Raw genomic sequence first — 22,322 nt, forward strand, 5'->3', positions numbered from 1 at the left:
TGCTGGGTTCAAAGCAGCCAAAGACCGTTTAACGTTACTCTTTGGATCAAATGCCTCTGGCGATTATAAATTAAAATTGTTATTAGTTTACCATTCAGAAAATCCGAGGGCGTTAAAAGGTAACATAAAAATGAATTTACCTGTAACATGGAAAGCAAATAGAAAAGCTTGGGTTACCAAGGAGTTATTTACTGATCGGTTTGTTAACCACTTTTGTCCTGAAGTAAAACGGTATTGTCAAAAAAAAACAAATTTGAAGAAAAAGCTCTTTTGTTGTTAGACAATGCTCCAGGACATCCTACTAATCTTAACACTTTGGACACATGCATTCCTGTCAAAGTTGTGTTTCTTCCAGCAAACACAACTTCCCTGATTCAACCATTGGATCAGGGAGTAATAGCATCATTTAAAGCTTATTATCTGCGTCGAACATTAAGCAGTTTAACTGAACTAGAGGATAAAGAGGAAATGACAGTTAAAACTTTTTGGAAAAACTACACCATTAAAAACGCAATTGAAAACATTGATAGTTCTTGGAAAGAAGTCACTAAGAAATGCTTAAATGGAGTTTGGCGCAAAATATGGCCAGAAGTTGTACTAGAAGAAGAAAATAACATCCAAGAAATTAGAAATGAAGTTATCCAGATGGCTCAATCAATAGGTTTCGAAAATGTCGATGGAGAGGATGTTAGAAATTTATTGAATGCAGAAGATGATGGTTTTTCAGTGGAAGATTTAGAAAACCTTGTTAGCAACGAAGACAAAGATAATGAAGACGAAGTTAAAGAAGTTCCTGCCGAAAAAGTGTTAACAACCAAAGATTTAAAAAGGTGCTTAAATGACATTGAAAACATTTTAAATTTTTTTAGTGAAAATGATCCTGATTTAGGAAGAAGTGTTATTTTTAAGCGATCAGTGTTAAATGCAATAACTCCGTATAGGCAATTGTTAAATGAAAGAGAAAAAGAGCATAAACAATCAACTTTAGACTCATATTTTAAAATGTGATTTCACTTTGTATGTAAGTTGACTGTTTATTTAATAAAACTTTTCTTTGTTCGAAAAAAAAGCTTTTCATTTTCTTTACGTAGGAACGTATCCCTATTCTGGCCATAGTATTTTTACCTCTGAAAACGAAGTTTCGCTTAACGAAGTAATTTCGTGGAACGCATCCTATTCGTTATTCGAGGTATGCCTGTACACTACTTTTCATAGACTTATGTTCACGTTTTTACTTTGTAAAATGTTATGTAGGCTCACGTGCAGTTAAGGAATTTGACCTGAATTGGTGCAACTTGAATAATATTGGAAAAACCAGTAATTGTACTAGTTGTAGTCTGAGTATTAAAGTTTTACTCAGTCAGATTCTTAGTTTGTGTGTGTATGGCCTTTTAACTTTGGGACATATACATAATAATTAGGATTACAGGTGTTTAATCTTGAATGTGTACACAATCATACATTATATAATTCACTCTCTCACTATCAGCTTTGTACGCTGTACAGTCTTTCTGTTTATCACTTTGACAGAGAGTTTCAAGATTTTACTCTTTCCTCTCTTCATATGTCTTCCTGATAAATAACTCAGGTGCAACACCCATTCCATTTTTCCATACTTGCATATACATAGCATGGGTTTTCTTGTAAGTGCATGTTATAACTTTTTTCCACTGAAAAATATGCAAGAATTTGCATTGACACATTTTGTTTATACACACTTTGATAAATGATGAAATGTTGGTAACGTTCAGTATAACTGGAATCATATATAAAGAACTTTGTATTTTTTGTATTTTTTATGGAATTCACTTTGCCATCACTCTAAACATATATTTTAAGTTTTACTGTATTATTATTTATTTATTTTATTTATTTATTTTTTTTGTTTCTGGTGGATAAATAGAACCAGGCTGCCTGCCTGACGGTTAATATCATCATATATGCTGTTATGCTATCTCCCTCTTTATCTCCTCTCAGTATGTGTAAATATTAAATTGTGTGAAATGCAATTGTGGCAGTTCATTGGATGTAATTTTGCCACCTTTTTTTTATTTATTATATATTTTTTAATTTAGGTAACGGCAGATGGCAGTATTGATTGTCAGGATAATCCAGGAGAACAAGAAAATATTGTTTCCCCTTTACACTTTGCTGAAGTAGTAATTTCTTTGCATGTTTTGACACGTGGAGGAAGTTTAATTGTGAAAATGTTCACATTGTTTGAAAACAACTCTGTCTGCATTTTGTATCTTTTGAATTGCGTATTTGACAAGGTAATCAAGATTTAACATTTATCTTTAAACTACTAATAGCTTCTTGTTTCAGGATAATTACTGTTTTCATATCACTATATCTTGGCTGCAATGAATGTAAATAATGTAATTTTCATTATATTGACATTTTGAACATATCACTTTCTAATAATCATAATAATAATTTATTTATCCATATTTTATGTTACACTTTTTTGGGAGATAACAGCAAAAAGGGAGGGAGAACACATAAGCCAATGGCTTTTTTAGGGGTGTGCCCTTAAAAACGATGAATATACAATTGAAAAATATACAGTTCTGGAATTGTACAGGTAATGTTTAACAGAAAAGACAAATAAATTGGAGTTTTTTTTGTGCATTTCTTTACAGAATACTTTGAGAAGCATCACTAGTTATAATATCATTGTGAGCATTTTTACAATTAAATGATGAGAGACAAGAATAATGATGAGGTGTCTGCACAGAAATTTACAAACTATTTGCCAACTGTTTCCTTTAACATTTGTACATTATTTCCATGTTGATATTTTTAAATTCCAATTGAGTGGAAGGTAATTTGAATCAGACATCCCTGGTGATGTGTTCAATTAGTAATTTCTTGAATTGATTTAGTGAAGTGACATTTTTGATTTTTGCAGGAAGTTTGTTCCAGGTTTTAGCACCTCTGTATTTTATACTTTTCTGACCTATGGCTTTTCTGAAAAGCGGAATCTTCAGGTTGGCTTCATTTCTTATATTGTATGATATTTCTTCTTCTATGATTATGAAAAAGGACCTGAAGAGAGGGGGAAACTCTGGTGTCTTCAGTGTATTGTAAACAAAGACTACCTCGGCTTTCTGTAGCAGTTGATACATGCTGAGGAGTCTCACTTCCTTGTATCTCGAACTAACCAATGTGTTCCAGGGAAGGCCCAAAATTGAACGAACCCATCGATTGAGGATGGAGTTGATTCTTGCAAGGTTTTCTTGGCTGGTGGTACCCCAAGAGATGATTCCATAGGTGAGGTGCAGCTGAATTAAAGAAAGGAATACTAGTCTGAGAAGGGAAGGAGGCACCCAGGCAGAGGCCCTGGCAAGTATTCCCGCTAGTGATGAGGTTTTCTTTCGTAGGGTTATCATCTGTTTTGCCCAACTTAGCTTATCATCTAGCCAGATTCTGAGAAACTTGGTTTCATTCACCCTTTCAAGTAGTTTTTCTTTGTATATTACGTCTAAATCAATATTTAGTGGTTTGTTTTTCATTCTAAACACCATGTATTTTGATTTTTCTGGATTCAGTATAAGCTGATTCTTTTGAAGCCAACTATACATCACAGAGAGCAAGGCAGAGATTTTGAGTTGAAGCTGATTAGGGTCTTTATCTGTGATCAGGATGGAAATATCATCGGCATACGCTACTAGGTTGAGAAGATGGAAGAAGAGAGAGAAATTCATTGATGTAAAGAACAAATAGGATAGGTTCAAGAAGTGAGCCTTGAGGTACTGCCCTGGAGAAATAACAGATGTCGGAGTATGATTGATTTATTCTTATGACAAACGGATGATCAGTAAGGTAGTCTTCAAGGAGAAGGTTAATTTTCCCTCTCAAGCCAAGATTATTGAGTTTGTTAAGTGGAATATTATAGTTTATGCAATTAAAAGCTTTAGATGAGTCAAGAAACAGTGCTATAGCATAGTGACCCTTTTCAAGACTGTCAATGATCCCTGAGCAGAAGCTAACAATTGCAAGATCAGTGGATCTTTTAGAGCGATAAGCATACTGTTGTTGATGGATGGGCTGATTTTCTTCAAGAAAACCCACGAGTCTGCTATGAAGAATTTTTTCAAATAATTTTGCAAAAACTGAGAATAGAGCTATTGGGCGAATGTTGTTGATAGAGTTACAACAGTTTCCCTTTGGAACAGGGATGATTAGGGATGATTAACAGGAGAGATTGCTTCTACAGGGATGGGATACACTTAAATAGAAAGGGTGCAAGAATATTTGCTGATGCTATCGAGGCAGTGTTAGGTGGGTCGGAAACTGCTAGCTTGGGGGGAGACAAAGACCAATAGATTGACAGTAGCCACTGGCAGAGGTGAAAGAGATTCTTACACTGCTTCTATTAGAATGAGCAGAAGCCTGAAAAACAAGATGCATGGTATTTCAGAGACTGCTGGGAGCCATTGCGGTACAAGTAAACACATGGGTTGTGTTAGGGTAGCTAAGAATAGAAACAAGTGCAGGTATACTTGCGTGTACACCAATGCTAGGAGTTTAGTAAATAAATTTGATGAATTTGAGGTATTGCTCAAAACATCAAAGGCAGATATTGTTGGGATATCAGAGACGTGGTGTCACACAGATATAAGGGATGCAGAACTGCAATTTGGGGAGTACAACGTCTACAGAAAGGATAGACAGGATAGGAAGGGGGGAGGGGTTATGCTATTAGTTAAGAAACACATAAAAACCAAGGAAGTGAAGCCAGTCGACATCGCTGGACAGTGCAATGTTGAGTCAGTTTGGTGTGACATAAGCATTGGGAGATCAAAATTGACAGTAGGAGTGTGCTATAGGCCTAATGACTCTGATGAGTATAATAAGGAACTGTACAGGGAAATAGAGTGGGCCAGTAAATCAGAGAGTCTTATAATGGGAGATTTTAATTTCCCAGATATTGACTGGAATTTGGGGGCTGGTTACTCACACACTAGCAGGGCTTTTGTGGATTTATTGGATGATTGTTTTCTACATCAGCATGTTCGGGAGGCAACTAGAGGGAGTAATACTCTTGATTTGATTATCAGCAGTGATTCTTCATGCATTAAGAATCTGCAGATAAATGAACCACTAGGTGGCAGTGATCACAGTGTGCTGAAGTGGGATTTACTGAAAGAGGTAACTACCATTAGGGGCAAAGGGAAGGGTTATTGCTTCCGTAAAGGCGACTACGATGGACTGAGACAGTATTTAAATTCTATACAGTGGGACCAACTGATGATGTTACCAACAGCAAATTCAAAATGGGAAGCATTCAAAGAACTTATCTTGGAAGCTACTAGGCTTTACATACCAACTAAGAAATATTGTTCAAGGTTTAGGCCTAAGTGGATATCAGATGAACTAATGAGACATATGGCAGAGAAGAAAAATGCATGGGGATACATACAAATTAACACGTGACACAGAAGCCTATGATAGATACAAGTTGATCTGTAACCAATTTACAAAGGAGGTTAGGCAGGCGAAGGCAGATTACGAGAAATCTTTGGCAAGGGATGCAAAGAAAAACAGCAAAGAGTTCTTTACTTATGTAAACTCTAGAAGGAAGGGGATGAATCAGATTGGTCCACTTGATATCGATGGGTCAACTGTTGATGATCCTGCTCAGGTAGCTAACAAACTGAATGAATATTTTGCATCGACATTCACACATGAGGAGTTATTCAGCGAGGGGAATGCCAGAGGTGTATTCATCCCTGGCAGTAGGCTGGAGAATCTTGTAATAACTGAGAGTAAAGTGGAGGAGAAATTGTTGAAGATAAATACAAGACAGGCACATGGGGTGGATGGGATCTATCTAGTTATATTAAAGGAGGCAGCAAAGGAAGTAAGCAAACCCTTAGCCATAATTATGAGAGCTTCCTTGGACTCAGGGGAGGTACCCATAGACTGGAAATGTGCAAATGTGACCCCAATTCACGAAGGAGGATCAAAGGCTGACACAAGTAATTATAGACCTGTGAGCTTAACTTCTGTTCCAGGAAAATTAATGGAGGCACTGGTTAAAGAAGCACTGCAGGATCATTTAGACAAGACTTCAGTTATAGCTCAGACACAGCATGGTTTTGTTAAGGGGAAGTCTTGCCTGACCAACTTGATTGGATACTATGATGCTGTCACAAAAGAACTGGATGCAGGGAATAACTTTGATATTATATACTTGGATCTTAGAAAGGCTTTTGATACTGTTGCACATGGAAGACTGCTACACAAATTGGAGCAGTGTGACATTGGAGGCAAATTGCTGCTATGGATAAAGGGGTGGTTGAGGGGGAGAAGACAGAGAGTGGTAATGAATGGACACTGCTCATCGTGGACTAATGTTATTAGTGGAGTCCCTCAGGGCTCAGTGTTGGGTCCATTATTGTTTTCTGTATTTATAAATGATATTGATGATGGTATGTCAGGCTTAATGTCCAAGTTTGCAGATGATACAAAGGTTGGCAGGGTTGTCAAGGACACTACTGACACTATGCTGCTGCAACAGGATCTGGAAAGGTTGAGCAGATGGGCTGAGAGGTGGCAAATGAAGTTTAACATTGACAAATGTAAAGTACTACACATGGGAAACAGCAACCCCAGAGCAACGTATCAACTCTGTGGTACTACACTGACAGTGGTAGAGAATGAAAGGGACTTGGGGGTGATTGTGCAGGCAGATATGAAGTTCTCTGAGCAGTGCAGACGGGCTGCAAGAGTAGCTCATGGAGTATTGTCAATGATATACAGGAATTTTTCCAGCAGGGATAAGGAGGTGATTATTCCATTGTATAAGGCAATGGTCAGGCCACACCTAGAGTACTGTATACAGGTCTGGAGGCCTCATTTCAAGAAGGATGTAGAGCTGCTGGAACGAGTACAGAGAAGGGCAACAAGATTAGTGAATGGAACAAAGGGGTGCTCTTACGAAGAAAGGTTAAGTTTTGCAAATTACAGTGTCTGGAGACTAGGCACCAGCGAGGTGATCTGATAGTGGTGTATAAAGCCTTGAATGGTTTAAGCATGCTCAATGCTGATGGGATTCTTCCTCTAGCTCAGAAAAATCACCTAAGTGGGCATAAATTCAAATTGAGGAAAGACAGATGTAGGATAGACGTGCGGAAATTTGCCTTTAGCCAGCGGGTGGTTGGTTGGTGGAACAGACTTCCATCCTTTGTGGTGGAGGTTGATAGCCTAAATAAGTTTAAGGCTCAGCTGGACAGGTATTTTGAACGAACAGAGGGGTGAAGTGGAAGTGGGTTTTTTTTTTTTTTTTTTTGGCTGATGCTGCATAAGCTTGCTTTCTTGCATCAAATGCCTCTACTAATGCTAATGCTAATTATTGCTTTTTTGAATTGAGAAGGGAATTTACCAGATTGAAAGGAGAGATTGATTATATACTTCAGTGGCATAAGAATTGAGCTAAGGACCTTTTGCAGCAGAGAAGGAGATATTTCATCAAAGCCAGGGGCTCCCTTTTCTTTCAACTGTATCCCTGCCTCTAAAATATCTTGATTGGTGAAGGGAGCAAGAAAAAAAGAGTTTCTGATTGAGTACTTGGCAGACTGTCTCATTTCATTGTCTCCGAAATCAAGTTCGTCTTGAAAGAGGTTATTTACACTTGATATAAAGTGGTTACAGAAGACAGTAGCTTTTAGCTCATCATCTGAAATGAGTACCTCATTTTCAATTACATCTCCAACATAGCTCCATGATTTCAGTTTCCTTCCTGGTAATAGTTTGTTCAAAACTGTCCATTTTTTCTTGCTTGTTATGATACTTGTAAGTTGAGAACTATAGCATTTTCTTTTCTCTGACTGAATGCAGTCAGTAACTTTGTTTCTGTATGTTGTGTATTTAATTTTATCTGCCTTGATTCCTGTTGCTCTAGCAATTCTTGCAAGGTTGTCTCTTTTCTTTAACATATTACAAATCTTGTTGGCGCCTCCGTTGCCAGGTGGGAAGGAGCAGCAGTGCGTAGCACACGCTTCTTGATTAGACCGGGGTTCAAGCCCGTCACCACCAAATATGGAGGATGCAGAAAGGTCAGGGAATGACCACTGCACCGGAGCAATATGGCCTTAATTGCTAATGCTCCTAAAAACCAAAATAACAACAACAACAACAAATCTTGTTTGAGATGAACTGGCATATTTTCCCTCTTGGCCTAGTGGCCTTTTTATTCCCTGGGCTCCTGAAATATGACACGTATTTTTCATTGTTATTTAGGATACGCTTAAAAAAGCAGTTCGTTGCAATTTCAGGATCGCTTGTAGCAAGTACTCCATCCCACGTTGACTGTTGCAGGTCATGACAAAGCTGATTGAGAGAGTCTGGAGTGACAGATTTGAAAGTGCGCATGATCTCTGCTTCATTTATTTCATTTTCAATTACCATTAAGATGGGACGATGATCCGAAATAGTTGTATCAAGTATTGCATATGTGAAAGAGCATTCCCCAATTGCGAAGTCAAGAAGGGAATTGTGGGACTCTCCCATTTTAGTTGGGATATCTCCATCAGTAAGAACAGAGAAACCATTTGAAGTAATGACATCTAGGAGATCTTGCACCTGACAGGAAGAGCTTTGAAGAATGTTAATATTGAAGTCACCAATCAGTAGAAGGCTTAGGGATTTGCTTGTGAAATGAGATAGAGTATTGTCAAGAGTTACAAGGAAGCTGTTAACTGAAGCTGAAGGAGGTCGGTATAGACATCCGATCACCAAAGAGGCAGTGCAGATAAAAGTGAGTTTACAAGCTTGATCAGGCAGATTTGTGATAGGAAAGGCAGAGCATCGCGATGACTGTGAACATAAATAACAACTCCACCACCTTTTGAAACACCTCTGCAACTTTGAAAAAGTGAGTAGTCTGAAATTTGGATTGAAACCTCAGGAGAGAACGAGGTCTCAGTAAAAACCATCAGGTCTGGATGCAGATTCCATGATGTCAGTTGAGCGAGAATTTCATCATTATGTTTTACAAGACTGTGTGCATTCATATAGAATACAGTAATTGCATCTTTTGATGCTGCAGTAAGGCATAAGTTGTTTGGCTTAATTGTTGGCGAATGACAGGGTAGAAAGACTTTTTCACAAAAGTTAGTGTCATTCAAATTCTGATAGGCTGAAGAGAAAGATGAATCATTTGTAGACATTATTTCCTGTAGAGATTCCTGAATATCTGAAAATGCATGGATTGTCATTCATGCTCATTTGTTTCGATAGCTAAGTCACTAACTGGTAACCTAGGACCAAGGAGAGGGGGTCGTCCATAGAAAGGCTGAATGATGGTTCCCACAGGCCAACAGTAGTCCTTCAGTAATTCATCAAAGTCTGTCTGCTGACATTGAATGTAGAAAGAGCTGTACGAATCGTGTTTAGAAATCATTTTTATTACCTTTGCTTCTATCTGCAGTTGAGTTCTTTGTGCTGCTCTACTTTTGTATCACAGAGTTGAGGTTCGAGTCTCGAGACAAAAATACCTCTGGTCGAACTTTTGGTTCTGGGGATTGCTCTGATTGTAGAGTTAGTGGCTGTTCCCACAACAGGAGGAGGATGCTAATGTCTCTGCCTATATGATTAGAATCAGATAGATTCCGTTGTCTTCTGATGTGATCTGTCCCCTGCTTAGAGGAAATGACATCTAGGAGTGGATTTCCAGTTTGATTGACATCCTTAGATGTTTTCTGAGACTGACTGGTGACAGGAGCATATACCGGAGGGTAGGGAGGTTGCTTTATAATTGAAGCGTAAGTGGCTTCTGCAACAGGAGCAGGGATTGACTAGAAAGTAGAATTTTCCATGGGTTTCGTCCAATTGTATGTAGGACTTAAAGATCTGCTGGAGTTTCAAATAAGATCTGTCAGATCCGAAATTTTCTGTAGTAAAATATAATTAAATTCATGCAATTGCGCATTTTCCAATCTGATTTTTTTAGTTTCATCAAGAAGAGAGACCATCATGGATTTGTGAGTGTCCAAGATTTGAAAAATGAGTTTTGTGGTCAGTTCATTTGGATTTTCATCTGTGAAACTTCTTGGTTAAGGAGTTGAGAGAAGGAGCGATTTGTCTGCTCTGATGCCACGTCATGAGATATGGCCTCGGATAGCCCACTCTGCAAAGTATTCATTGGTGATAAGAGACAGTTGAAACACTGAGGTTCACCGTCAGGAGGGCTTGAGGGATCAGCTGGGCTGGATCCTAAGTTATTTTCATGTTTCTGCATTTTCTTTGATTGCCTGTGATTTATACAAGGGCCCTTCCACGAGTCGATCACTGCCTGTGACATCTTTTTCCAGTTCGCTGTTGACATATCTATGCATTTAATGCAGTACACAAGACTACATTCCGCATTGCATTGAAGGAAGTCTGCATTTCTTTTTGCACAATTGGCAAATAATTCGCACTTGCAGAGCCATTGTAATTAACTATAAGTACACAGAATTTCTCTTGAGATGAGAAATATAAAAAAATATACAAAATATGAATATACAAAGTTTGAAATATACAACACAGAATTATTGCTATCCGAAATAATTTTGTACTAAACATATCCGTGAACTTTAGTTAAAATTCTTCAGAATTCATTACAATTCTTTCAACGAGTGAATTTTAAAGATATGCTTAGTAGATTCGTAATTTAAGCATTCCTAGCAATATTCCTAAATTTAAACAACATTTAAGCAACAGTACTGGATTTCACACCACTGCAGATTAACTAGCAGAGGATCTTTTGAAGGCACAGTCCTCTTCATAAGAACAATGACAGGTGACCTTGAGTGCTATTATTGGACAAAAACAGTAAAGTGAAGGAGCCTCCGTAGCCAGGTGGGAAGGAGCAGCAGTGCATAGCACACGATTCTTGATTAGACCGGGGTTCGAGCCCGTCACCACCAAATACGGAGGATGCGGAAAGGTCAGGGAATGACCACCGCATATCCCGGAGCAGTATGGCCTTAGTTGCTAATGCTCCAAATAACAAACAAACAACAAGAACAGTAAAGTGACTGACCTTGGTTATACTGCGAGGGAGTAATTTTTTCGTTGATACTTCCTAGCTTCTGGGGCACCTACAGAAATGATCTGAGATGCTTTGTAGAAAGGAAGCATGCATATCATTCGTTATAGCATGAAAACTATTTTCCAAAACCTCTTCTTTCTTGATACTTGATATGACGAACAAAACTCGCTGATTCAGACAGTATAAAAATGTTGGAGCAGATTCATCAGAAACCATTCATTTCGCTCACTTTTGCAGGAGCACAGACACAGCACAACCACAACCATTCGTGCATGTATAAACCAATCAGGGGATAAATCCCCAGGGGCTGACATCTGGTGAGTATGGGCTGGGCACACCCAGGGTCCTGAGCTGGATATCATCTTTCTTGGTGATTCCCTTCTACTTCTCTCTCTCTCTCTCTTTGGGTAATTCAGAAATTTTTTAATCCCCAGGCCTCAGGCTTTCTTGCAAATATATGGCTAATAATAATAATAATAATAATAATAATACCTTATCATGGAGCAGGAATGATAAAATAAGGATGCACAAGAGCATAATAAATTGAAATGAAGTCAAAATATCTTACATTAATGTGAAATATATGCTATATTATAGATTTGAAATATATGCTAATACCATTTAGAAAGTATCAACACTGAAAGTACAAAATATCTGTAAATACTGTTTCAAGGTTTTAAAATAATTACCGGAAAAGAATTTTATTAGATTTTTTATTATTTATTAGATTTATTAGTAAACAAAATTTGAAGTTTGAAGTGCTGTTCAAAATGGCTACTCCTTGCCTTTACAGTCTTTCAATCTGTTCATTATAAAGTTCATTATTTTCAGTGAATATGCAGTGTGTAAATAGAAATGCAACTTTTATGTGGGGAAATAAACTGTTTTAAACAATGTGTTTATGTCCTCTCAATGTGTTTACATGGTGGGGGGGGCACCAGAACATAAACATTATTTGTACATTTTAAACATAAACATTATTAAAACATAAACATTTTTAAAAATAATTATTGCAGTTATGACATTTTCTTCTTGAAGGGCCTAGTTTTATGAACTAGAGAGAAAAATTCAACAAAAATTATGAGTATAAATTATGAACAAAAATTATGAATATAAATTTACTGACAGCTCTGTTCTTGGTTTTAAAATTTAAGGCTGAAATCACAAAAAAATTTTTTTTACTAACAGTGTGAAAATAATATTATCTTTAGGGTCCATATAGTATTTTTGACTAAGAAAGAAAAAAAAAGAGAAATATTCATAAATAATTTCATTTATAAGCATTAAAATTTTGGGAATTAAAATTATTCCTGTATGCCAACTAACACACACACACACACACACACACACACACACACACACACACACACACACACACACACACACACACACACACACACAGGGGTCAAGTATCTAAAACCCAAAAGAAATAAAATTGAGCCAGATCTGGATTGTAAGAATTATTTTTCCCAAAGTTTTATTAAATCTGTTTTTGCATTGCAAAATATTCCTTTAATACCATTTGTTATCCAACATGTTTAGTACACCATAAGTCAGTAACAGTATGGGATTAAACAAAAAACAAAAAAGTTGGACTAAAAATAGATATCTTGAGAATGTATAATCATTTATTCCTTGAGCCATTTAAAATTTTAGAGTTATCATACAATCTGAATATGAATAAAAATAATAAAAGAATAAAAGGAATATAATATCTGAATATGAATAAAAGGTTCCTTTTTATATGAAATTTAAATTCAATTTATTACTAAGAACCTCCAAAAATGGCAAAAACCTAGCCTCTTTTCATTTTGAAGGAAGCCGTTTTTAGTTTTTTTTTTATATAGCACACTCTGCAGGTGAAGAATTTAATACTATTTTAAATTTTTTTTGTTTTATTATTTCTATTCTTGAAAAACCAGTAGTGGTGGAACTTAATAGATGTACATTCATATGGAATATTATGTTTAAAAAATGAATGCATACTTAGGATTGAATAACTGTTACTTTTATCAATTTTAGGTTCTTGTATACAAACCTGCTACAAGTAAACCAGGTAATTCGGAGTTATACATTATTTGTACTGGATTTTGTGGTGCTCACTCATTACAGGAATATTTGAACGTACTTCAAAAGGAAATTGGTAAGAACATACAGATGTGATGATGTTCTAAGTATTCTTACACTTTGACTGCATTTAGTTTTGTTATCATTTTGGGCAAGTTATTTATTTTCAATAAATCGGTTATTTATCTTCAATAAATAACTGATCAGCGATATTTATTTTCAATAAATAACTGATTTAGCAATAAGCTGGTTATTTATTGAAAATATTAATTAATTAAATTTATTGAAAATAAATAATCAGCTGATCACTAAAACCAGGGCTGGATTAAGGATGAAAGAGGCCCCCAGTCATATTTAAATTTGAAGCCCCTTTAATATATACAGTAGAACTCGGATAAGAAGTTTTCCAAGGGACTGAAGGTTTAAAACTTCTTATGCGGGAAAACTTCTTAGAAGGGAAAATGACATAAGGGTATGAAATATTAACTACACATATGAAAATGAAAAGATACACACACATAAGTTAAGGATGATTTTTAAGTACTATTTCAGAATTTATAAATATTTTATTCTCTCTGTCTATGGGAAATATTTTTAAGCTGAGGATTTCTAATTACTTAACACTCTGTTCATTAAACTCATTACCAAGTTGGAAGGATGAACTCCTTTGGCGTTTCAACATACCTTTAAAAGGTCACAATTACAATAAGACAGGGAACAATCCACTGAGTAATTCAGACCTGTTCAGAAAAATCAGAACTTAACAGCAAATGCTTCACTGTGCTTCACTGGTCGAAGCTATCCAGCTGTGGATATTGATGAAAACAGTTGCAATATGTCACTTCCGTTGTATCCAAATTTTGGTAACCGGAAGAAACAGAACATGAGAAAAATGGAACATGAAAAAATAGAACATGAAGAAACAGAACAGTGAAAAAACAGAACAGTAAAGAAAAAGAACAGTGACAATACAGAACTATGACAAAACAGAACAGGGGAAAAATAAAAACATTTATTTTTGTCATTTATTAAATATATGTTTAAAAAAAAACATTTTTATAAAACATTATATAAAAAAAAAATTTAATCACTGTAGGTTGGCCATTCGGCATAAAAACCTCAATTTATCTTCTTGATTTTGATATTCCTGCACAGCTGTTGCCACTTGATTACTAAGGGTCTCATACCTCTTTTTTCTGACTTCTGGGCGACCTGTATGGGCATTGGCAATAATAATCGCTGGCAAGCTATATCTCATCTTAATCCATCTAATAGGTTCCAAATGCTTGGGTGACTACAATGAAACAGTGAATTTAAGACGTTGTGAAAACCTTCACAACAATTTGTAGTCTTAGGACATCTCTCAGCAGCAGCCTTAAAATGATTCCATATTCTAATTGGAAAGAGAGGTGATCTTCCTGCAACTCCTTTGATGTGGGTTGAGAAGAAATATGTGAGAACTTCATTGTAGTTATCCTCATCTGGAAATGTGGCAGCTAGTTGGTCAAAGACAGTTCTTACATCTGGTATTGGCACAAAGGAGAGAGCAGGTAGGGACTTCAGTTTCAACTTCATGTCAATATCAGACTCATACACTTCCTTTAAGCCAACACTGTTGATCTTCCTAATAACACTCTGGCAAAGGTGAAAGTAGCACCCTTTTACTTCTGCTTGTGGAAAAGCAACTTGAGCAGCAGACATACATGCTTTTTCAAAGTCCAGCAGAATCTTTTGGGGGTGTTACCATATTACCATATTGCAACAATTGGGCACCAATTGTTGCAATATGGTAGACATTCTGTTGTATGTATCCATATTCTTTTTTTTCAAAAGAAAATAAATACATGGAGGATATGAATTGCCAATCTTAGCATGCCATGTATACAGCTGATAAAACATGCTAGATGCTTTATCAAATGTTCCGTCTCCATAAATGACATCCTTGTCTAATTCTGAGAGCAGATCATCATTCCCAATTGCCAATATTCTTTCTGGGTCATCAGCTCCCGTATCATACAAAATGAGGTCAGCATACTTCTCTGGGATAGGAAAATCAGTTGTAGCTGGATTGGGAATATAAGTAGTTTCTTTATGTTTAAAAAGACTTCACGCGAGTGAGGATTGCTTTGCTAAGTGTTCCAAAACATCCCTATTCACGTCTGATAAAATATTTCCCATAACATTCCTCAGAGTTGCACCAACTGCCTTCATGTCTTGCTTCATCCTAGCCTTTAAAATGTTTGCCTGTGCTTTTTGAGGATTAGAATCATGGCAGTGTTGTTAGCATTAGCATTAGTAGAGGCATTTGATGCAAGAAAGCAAGCTTATGCAGCATCAGCCAAAAAAAAAAAAAAAAAAAAAACCACTTCCACTTCACCCCTCTGTTCGTTCAAAATACCTGTTGTGGAACCTCTCCAATGATATTTTCTTCCTGTGTCCTCGAGAATGCCCTGCATTTGGTGGAAAAGTACACTCTGTATCTCCAGGTAATCACACCACTCCCGTGTTCCCTATATTTGGTATATTCATATCCTTGGTACAGTAGAACTTGATTTCCTTTCTGTGTCAGTGAAAATTCCATGATAATAGATCTGTTAAAAAATAAAATTATAATTAATTTTATATTCAAGCTTTGTCATAGTACTAAATTAACTAGTAGATTATATGGGCAGAGAAGTAACCACTGATATGATCATAAATGCATATGAATGCTTACCTTGTGAATAAATTGTATATCTACAGTGAATATGTAGACGATGGATCATCCTTTTATTCTGGCAAACTGGCGATAGAATTGCTAAGACGTTTTCACAACAAAAATTCAAATGCCATGCGAAATATCTAACAGAAGATGCAAAAGGACACTAAATAAAAGTGTTATATTGAAAACTTACTAGAAACTACAATTGCTAAGATGTTTTCACAACAAAAATTCAAATGCCATGCGAAATATCTAACAGAAGATGCAAAAGGACACTAAGTAAAAGTGTTATATTGCAAACTTACTAGAAACTACAATTGCTAAGATGTTTTCACAACAAAAATTCCAATGCCATGCGAAATATCTAACAGAAGATGCAAAAGGACATAAGTAAAAGTGTTATATTGCAAACTTACTAGAAACTGCATTAGGGGCGTTGAGTGAAAGGGTACCTATTCCTGGTAATCCTATAATCTGGTAAGCCGCTCAGTTCTTAAGTACCTACCTTCCTGGGATGAGTTGTTCACAACTTGCAATGCAGGGACGCACTTGAAAAGTGTATAAACTGTTTGGTGCATAACGGTAAAAGTATTTGTCTTTATAAATTGATTCTTTAAATTTATAAAGACAAATCTAGAAAATCGTCAACCCCTGTAATTACTCAGTAGTCTTGGAAATGTAGGCACACAGTTTATTTATTTGTATTTTCGCTAGAATGAAAATGTTTCATCCCATTATTCCGTACATCCGGATAAGTTTTGACAAAAACCGATAAGGAGCCACGAGGGGTCTGTGAAGGACTTGCTGATTTAAACGTTGTAGAACTATACATTGATGTTTTTACGCCGAATGGACAACCTGCAGTGATAAAATAATAAATGTTTTATTTTTCCCCTGTTCTGATTTGTCGCGGTTCTGTTCTGTCACAGTTCTGTTCTTTCATTGTTCTGTTTCTTCATATTCTATACTTTCATGTTCTGTTCTTTCATGAAACCCCAAATTTTTATACTAAAAAATCTTTTAAGGCTGAAAGCATCAGCCTATGGAAAATGGACTAATCGAACAAGTTAGTGTGTCGCATAATTTTAGTTCATAGTAAATCACCGAAGTAGGTGGCATCGTTTTTGTGATATCTCATATTGTGAATGCCTTCATGAGTTGCCTTGATATTGAACTACCTAGAATAAGCAACGCTTTGACACTGGATTCTCGGAGGATACCGAGAATTCATTGGTGTTGCTTATTAGAGATAGTACAATATCAGGACCAGTGCTGGATTTCCCATTAGGCACCATAGGCACAGTGCCTAGGGCCTCTAAAGGAAGGGAAAAATTTAAAAAAACGCTTTACTCTTTTCACTGTGACTAATGAAAAACGAGCTGAGAAAACGTGTGCAATTGACTCTAGGAGCTTCAATTCAATAAGCATAGCTATCTAGCGACTGTTCTCAAAACTAGACGAATCGAAGTGATGGTTGCTCATCAGTTGAGGTGGTTTTTATTATTTATTATAGTTGAAATGTGAGTCATGTTAATTGCTGTGATTCTCAGTCAAAGCTTTAAAATAGAAAAATTTTATTCTCCCTTTTTTTAGTACATTTTGGAATAAAAGTGCCTAGGGCCTATGAACACCAAAATCCAGCCCTGATCAGGGCAACTCCTTGTGAAGGCATTTACAATATGAAATGTAAAAAACGATGCCATTTCACCTACTTTGATATTTTACTACGAACTAAAATGATGCTTGGCAATAACTTGTTCAATTTCCAAATGTTTATATTTGTTTAATATTTTTTAATATTAAAAATAAAGAATTTCTATATTTAAAAAACGTATTAAGTGGGAAAGCATCATTATAATAATGCACTTTGTATTCTTTATCACTAAATTTTTATGCGGAAAACATTCTATGTGTTTAAACACGTAGAATGTTTTTAAACATTCTACAGTATAAAGAGGTGAAATTGGGACTAAAGAAACCAAACTTATGTGAGAATTTCTTATCCGGGTTCTGTTGTGTATATAGCACATACATATAAATACAAATGCTACGTAGGTTTTTATATTTATATTGTGAATAATAATTCCTTGATAAAAATGTAAAATAAGAGGTCAAAATGTTTTATGTTCTTTGACTTGAAAAATAAAATAACAATAAAAACAATTTTAATAGAAACTTTTGACTTATTTATTGTACAATAAAAAGGTATGAGAATAAAATTTAAACACTTAAGTTAAGTTTAAGAATGCTTTTATATTACACATTTTCTTGGTTTATTATTAGAAATTTTTATTACTACTTTAGAAAATATTTACACTGAAAATGAGGCCCCTCTTCGGGTGAGGACCCCGGCCATGGCTGGTTTGGCCATAGCGTTAACGCGGCCCTGACTAAAACAGTGTATAGTGGTAATAGTGCATTCTTTGTCTTTATTTGATTTTTCTGTTATTTTTCTTGTTTTTATGAAAGGTGCTTATACAGTTTGGTTTGTTAAAGCAGCAAGTTGATTAGGATATACATATACAAATATGGTTTGCTTATTTGTCAACATTTTTTGAATTCACCTGTATGACATAGCATGACACTTTACAGAAATTCAGTTCCTGATGGTTGTTATCCCTCTACCATAACAAATGACAACAAGCATTTGGCTTAGCTAATGTCAGTTACAGTTACACGATGAGTCTCTTTAATGATTTGATTAGATACTGATTATTGAGTGGAGTTCTTGTTCACAAAACTTGTAAAACATCCAACTGCAACTTGTTTAGTTTCTTCTTTTTTGATAATGTTGATTGTTGCCAACTGCATTGTTAATGGTTGCATTGTGATCCTTTTGATTGAATTGATTTTGTAACCACTCAGGATATTGTTCTGCCAAAATAACTTTCACTTTGGCATCAGCTGGAATAGGCTTGTATTTGCACTGTTTTTCTTGTGGTTCATTAACCTTTTCAATCAGTGGGAGGCTCTCACAATTGCAACTAGTTATACTTTCTTCTCTGGCTTCATTGGCATCTTCATCTTTGATGGCAAGTGCAGAAAACCAGCCAAAGGGCTGGTTTTCTGCCAGTCCAAGGAAGACAAAGGTTTTCCTTGAATTCTTCTTGCACAAACCATGTTGTTTGTGCAAGAGTAAACTTCTTATCCCATCTCAATATTGACTGAGTTTTTGCATCGTTAGAAATCCTATTAGATCTTGTTAGCATATTAATCAGTAATTTATTTCACCTTCAACCTCTTTGTTATCAAAATACAATATTTTGAAACTACCTGATGACCATATCTCAGGGTTGCATGCAAATGCTAAGTGAATGAAATCTAAGGGACAAGCAAAAGCACTTATGAAAAATCTGAAGGTTGCAAAGTGGGCAAAGTCTAAGGAAAACAAAAACTGTACAGAACATTAACATAGTTGTGGTTATGCAGCATACTTTTTTTGTGCAAACATAGGGCCACAAAAAATTTAGTTATGCTTCTCCAATTAGAAAACTAATAAATGATGTCAGTCTAAATAGAAGGCTACACTTGAGGAATACTAACATTTATTTCATACTCACATAATTTCAATAGATATTTTAATTAAGTTTTTTAGTTTTGGTTGATAGGATGCTACAACATGCATTCCAGACAGTTAAGAACAATAATTAAAATACGCTTCCTTTTTTGCTTTTCTTTCAACATTTTTGGAACCTTCTGCCGTGGCACTTTGTAAAAATTCAGTTCCTGATGATTTCTCAAGCTATACTACTGTATAAGAAATAGCAAGCATTTGGTTAATGTCTATTACGGTTACAAGATACATTCATTTAATTATACATTCAGCTTTAACAACATTAACAGCCATGACTGATATTCTTTGATGATCAAATTGTCTCCATCTTGCATTTTACTTCTCCAAACAGTTGAGACCACTTTTCACCCCTTTTGTTGATATGATTGACCATTTCTAATACATGGCCAGTTATTGATAAACCATCTAGCCTTTAAATTGAAACGTCGAAGACCTTATTTTGAGATTTGTCCTCATACATCTTTAATATTTCAGTGTTTGATTTTGTAAGTACAGTGGATCCCTGCTTTACGATTGGTTCACTATATGATCAAATCACTTTATGATGGACTCTCCATAACAAAATATTGTTTGTTATATGATATGTAATAAGTACCGGTCATTGTGATCACATTTGCCAATTGAATTTTAATTCTATTAAACGGCAATTCTAATAAGTGAAAATAGGAGGAATACTATCCACAGGCTATAAAAGTAAAGATCACAAATTTACACTGTATTACATTACCAATTAACAAAATTAAATGATATGTGAAAATCAGAAGAATATTTTCCACAGGTTAGCAAAATAAAAATAAATTTATGCTTATGTGCATAGCTTATGTGCACATATTAATACTGTAATACATACGTACTAATTGATATTTCTGTTCAGTGACATTTTTTTTGGTTGTAAAATTTAAAACAATAAAAAAAATGAGCAATCAATAACAAAGAACACGGCGCGCACAAATTGCAACTAATATGATCTGCACAAGTGAGATACAGAGTAACAAGTTCACGAAGCTTAAAAAACAGGAATGAAGATTCTGAAAATTTATTTGTTTTTTATATGATTGAAGGGATTCTTTTGATTGAATTGATTTTGTCACATTTTGATCGAGTTTACTCGATCAAAACTCGATCTTATTGCATTTGCGATAAGATCGAATAAACTTTACTACCCGTTTTTAATAAATTGCACTAGCTGAAAAGCCCAATAAACCGGAAATTGCAAATTGTTTTTATTGTAGCACAAATTTAAACAGATAGACCAACCGTTTAAAACTGATTTAATAATAAAATAAAATGATACAAAAGACTGTAAAATAATATTTACAAAAATTGATTATTTACAAAAAACTAGTTTAAGACAAAAATAAAATAAAATAAGTAAATACGTTAAAATGCATTAAAATATAAATTTAAAAGCAATAAAAACACTATTGAAGCTTTCGGAGGTGTTTGCCTCCTTCCTCAGCAATAATGAAACTTAAGCTACACATCCTTAAATACAGGTCCACGGCACACGTGGATGACCAGGCGTATGCTCGGTATTCCTTTCATGTGTACCAGAACCGGAAGTGGCCTGGAAGCGTGGAAAACTAAAAAGTTTATCTCTGGCAAAAACCACCGCCTCAAAAAGGGAGTGAAGTCATACTCCCCTATCTCTATTCATGCTATTGTTGCCAGAGGATCCAATCCACAGACTTTTCAGCCACTTGCAGTCTCAGAATCTATGCGCCCAGTCAAGGATGATAGCGTTGTCGGGGGAGACCTGGTGTTGTTTTTCCCAATAGTGCTCGGCAATGGTGGATTTATTGAGCTCTGCGGTCCATATCGCTCTTGAATGTTCCCCCAGACGGTCCTTAAGACGCCGTCCTGTCTCCCCCCATGTTTTTATTGTTTTATGGTAGTGACCTCCAGAAATGTGCTTTAGAAAAATATTACAAATGCGTTCAAAATTGATTCTTATAACTGAACATATGATAACAGTGAAAATGTAGTGCATTTTAATGATTTGAATCGGTTTTTTAAAATTTGATTCTATGAAGTGGCTGATTCTAACTAGTGATCATGTTAATTGGTGCCTACTTATTTTACTTTACAATGGGTTTACAATTGTCTCCGACTAGACCACATGGTCCTTCCTCTAAGCTGATAGCAGCATTTGTAAACGTGTTGGCCATGTGTTTTGTTTTTGCATCCTTTAGTTGAAGTGATTTTTTATGTTGTGCCTTAATCAATATATTGATTTTAATCAATATGTACAATTTCCATTATAAAAATCACCTTTTAGAGAAATAATTAGTTTAGTTATTGAAAATTTCAACTTCCGAGTTCTTGGAATGAATTACCATCCTATGTTACCATCTGGAACAGACTATTATCGTAAAGCACGGGTCCACTGTATTATAATAATTTTTGGCATTTTTATACGCTTATATACAGGCAGTTCCCGCTTTACGAGTTCCTGATTTTACGAGTTTTTTTTCCTCAAGTATTAATTATCAACAAAATCGAAAATATGAACATTAATTGCAAAAAATGAATGTTAAACATTCATAAATACCTCATTTAAAACTGTGCTCATAGCTATACAATATAGTATACCCCCACTACAATATTAATCCGTTCCAGAGGCGCCATCCTTTTGTGAAAATGTTATAATGTGAACCCAAGAATACACTGTTTTTTGGTAATTCGTTCTGAGACCTAGGAAGTTGAACTTTTCGCTATATAACTAAGCTATTTATCTCTCTAAAAGCTCATTTTTGTAATGAAAATTGGGTGAAAGTAAAGAAAGCCTGCACGAGAACGATGAGAAACGTCAGATAACTTACGCGGAAAATTAGTTTGCCGCTACGGCACTCTAGTGCTGCTCACTCGGTAAACAGGCGGTAGGTGTTATCGGTCTGGAGCAAAGTCGAAAACAATATACTGATTGACAGGTAGGCGTG

General features: G+C 35.5%; 1 protein-coding gene across 3 annotated transcripts in view; it reads left to right on the plus strand.

Annotated features, from left to right (window-relative positions):
- The window catches only part of aft (cap methyltransferase 2), a 106,732-nt gene that overhangs the window by 26,162 nt on the left and 58,248 nt on the right, over nucleotides 1-22,322 (plus strand). For 2 of the 3 annotated variants that reach the window (XM_090374955.1, XM_090374954.1), the window contains exons 4-5: nucleotides 2,076-2,273; nucleotides 13,064-13,184. In XM_090374955.1, coding sequence (XP_090231081.1) covers nucleotides 2,076-2,273; nucleotides 13,064-13,184 — 319 coding nt within the window. The remainder of the gene's footprint in view (nucleotides 1-2,075; nucleotides 2,274-13,063; nucleotides 13,185-22,322) is intronic. The other variant, XM_090374957.1, reaches the window with a different exon arrangement.

This window comes from Mastigoproctus giganteus, chromosome 6, assembly GCF_048544385.1.
Source record: "Mastigoproctus giganteus isolate SK-2022 chromosome 6, ASM4854438v1, whole genome shotgun sequence".
Lineage (NCBI taxonomy): Eukaryota > Metazoa > Arthropoda > Arachnida > Uropygi > Thelyphonidae > Mastigoproctus > Mastigoproctus giganteus.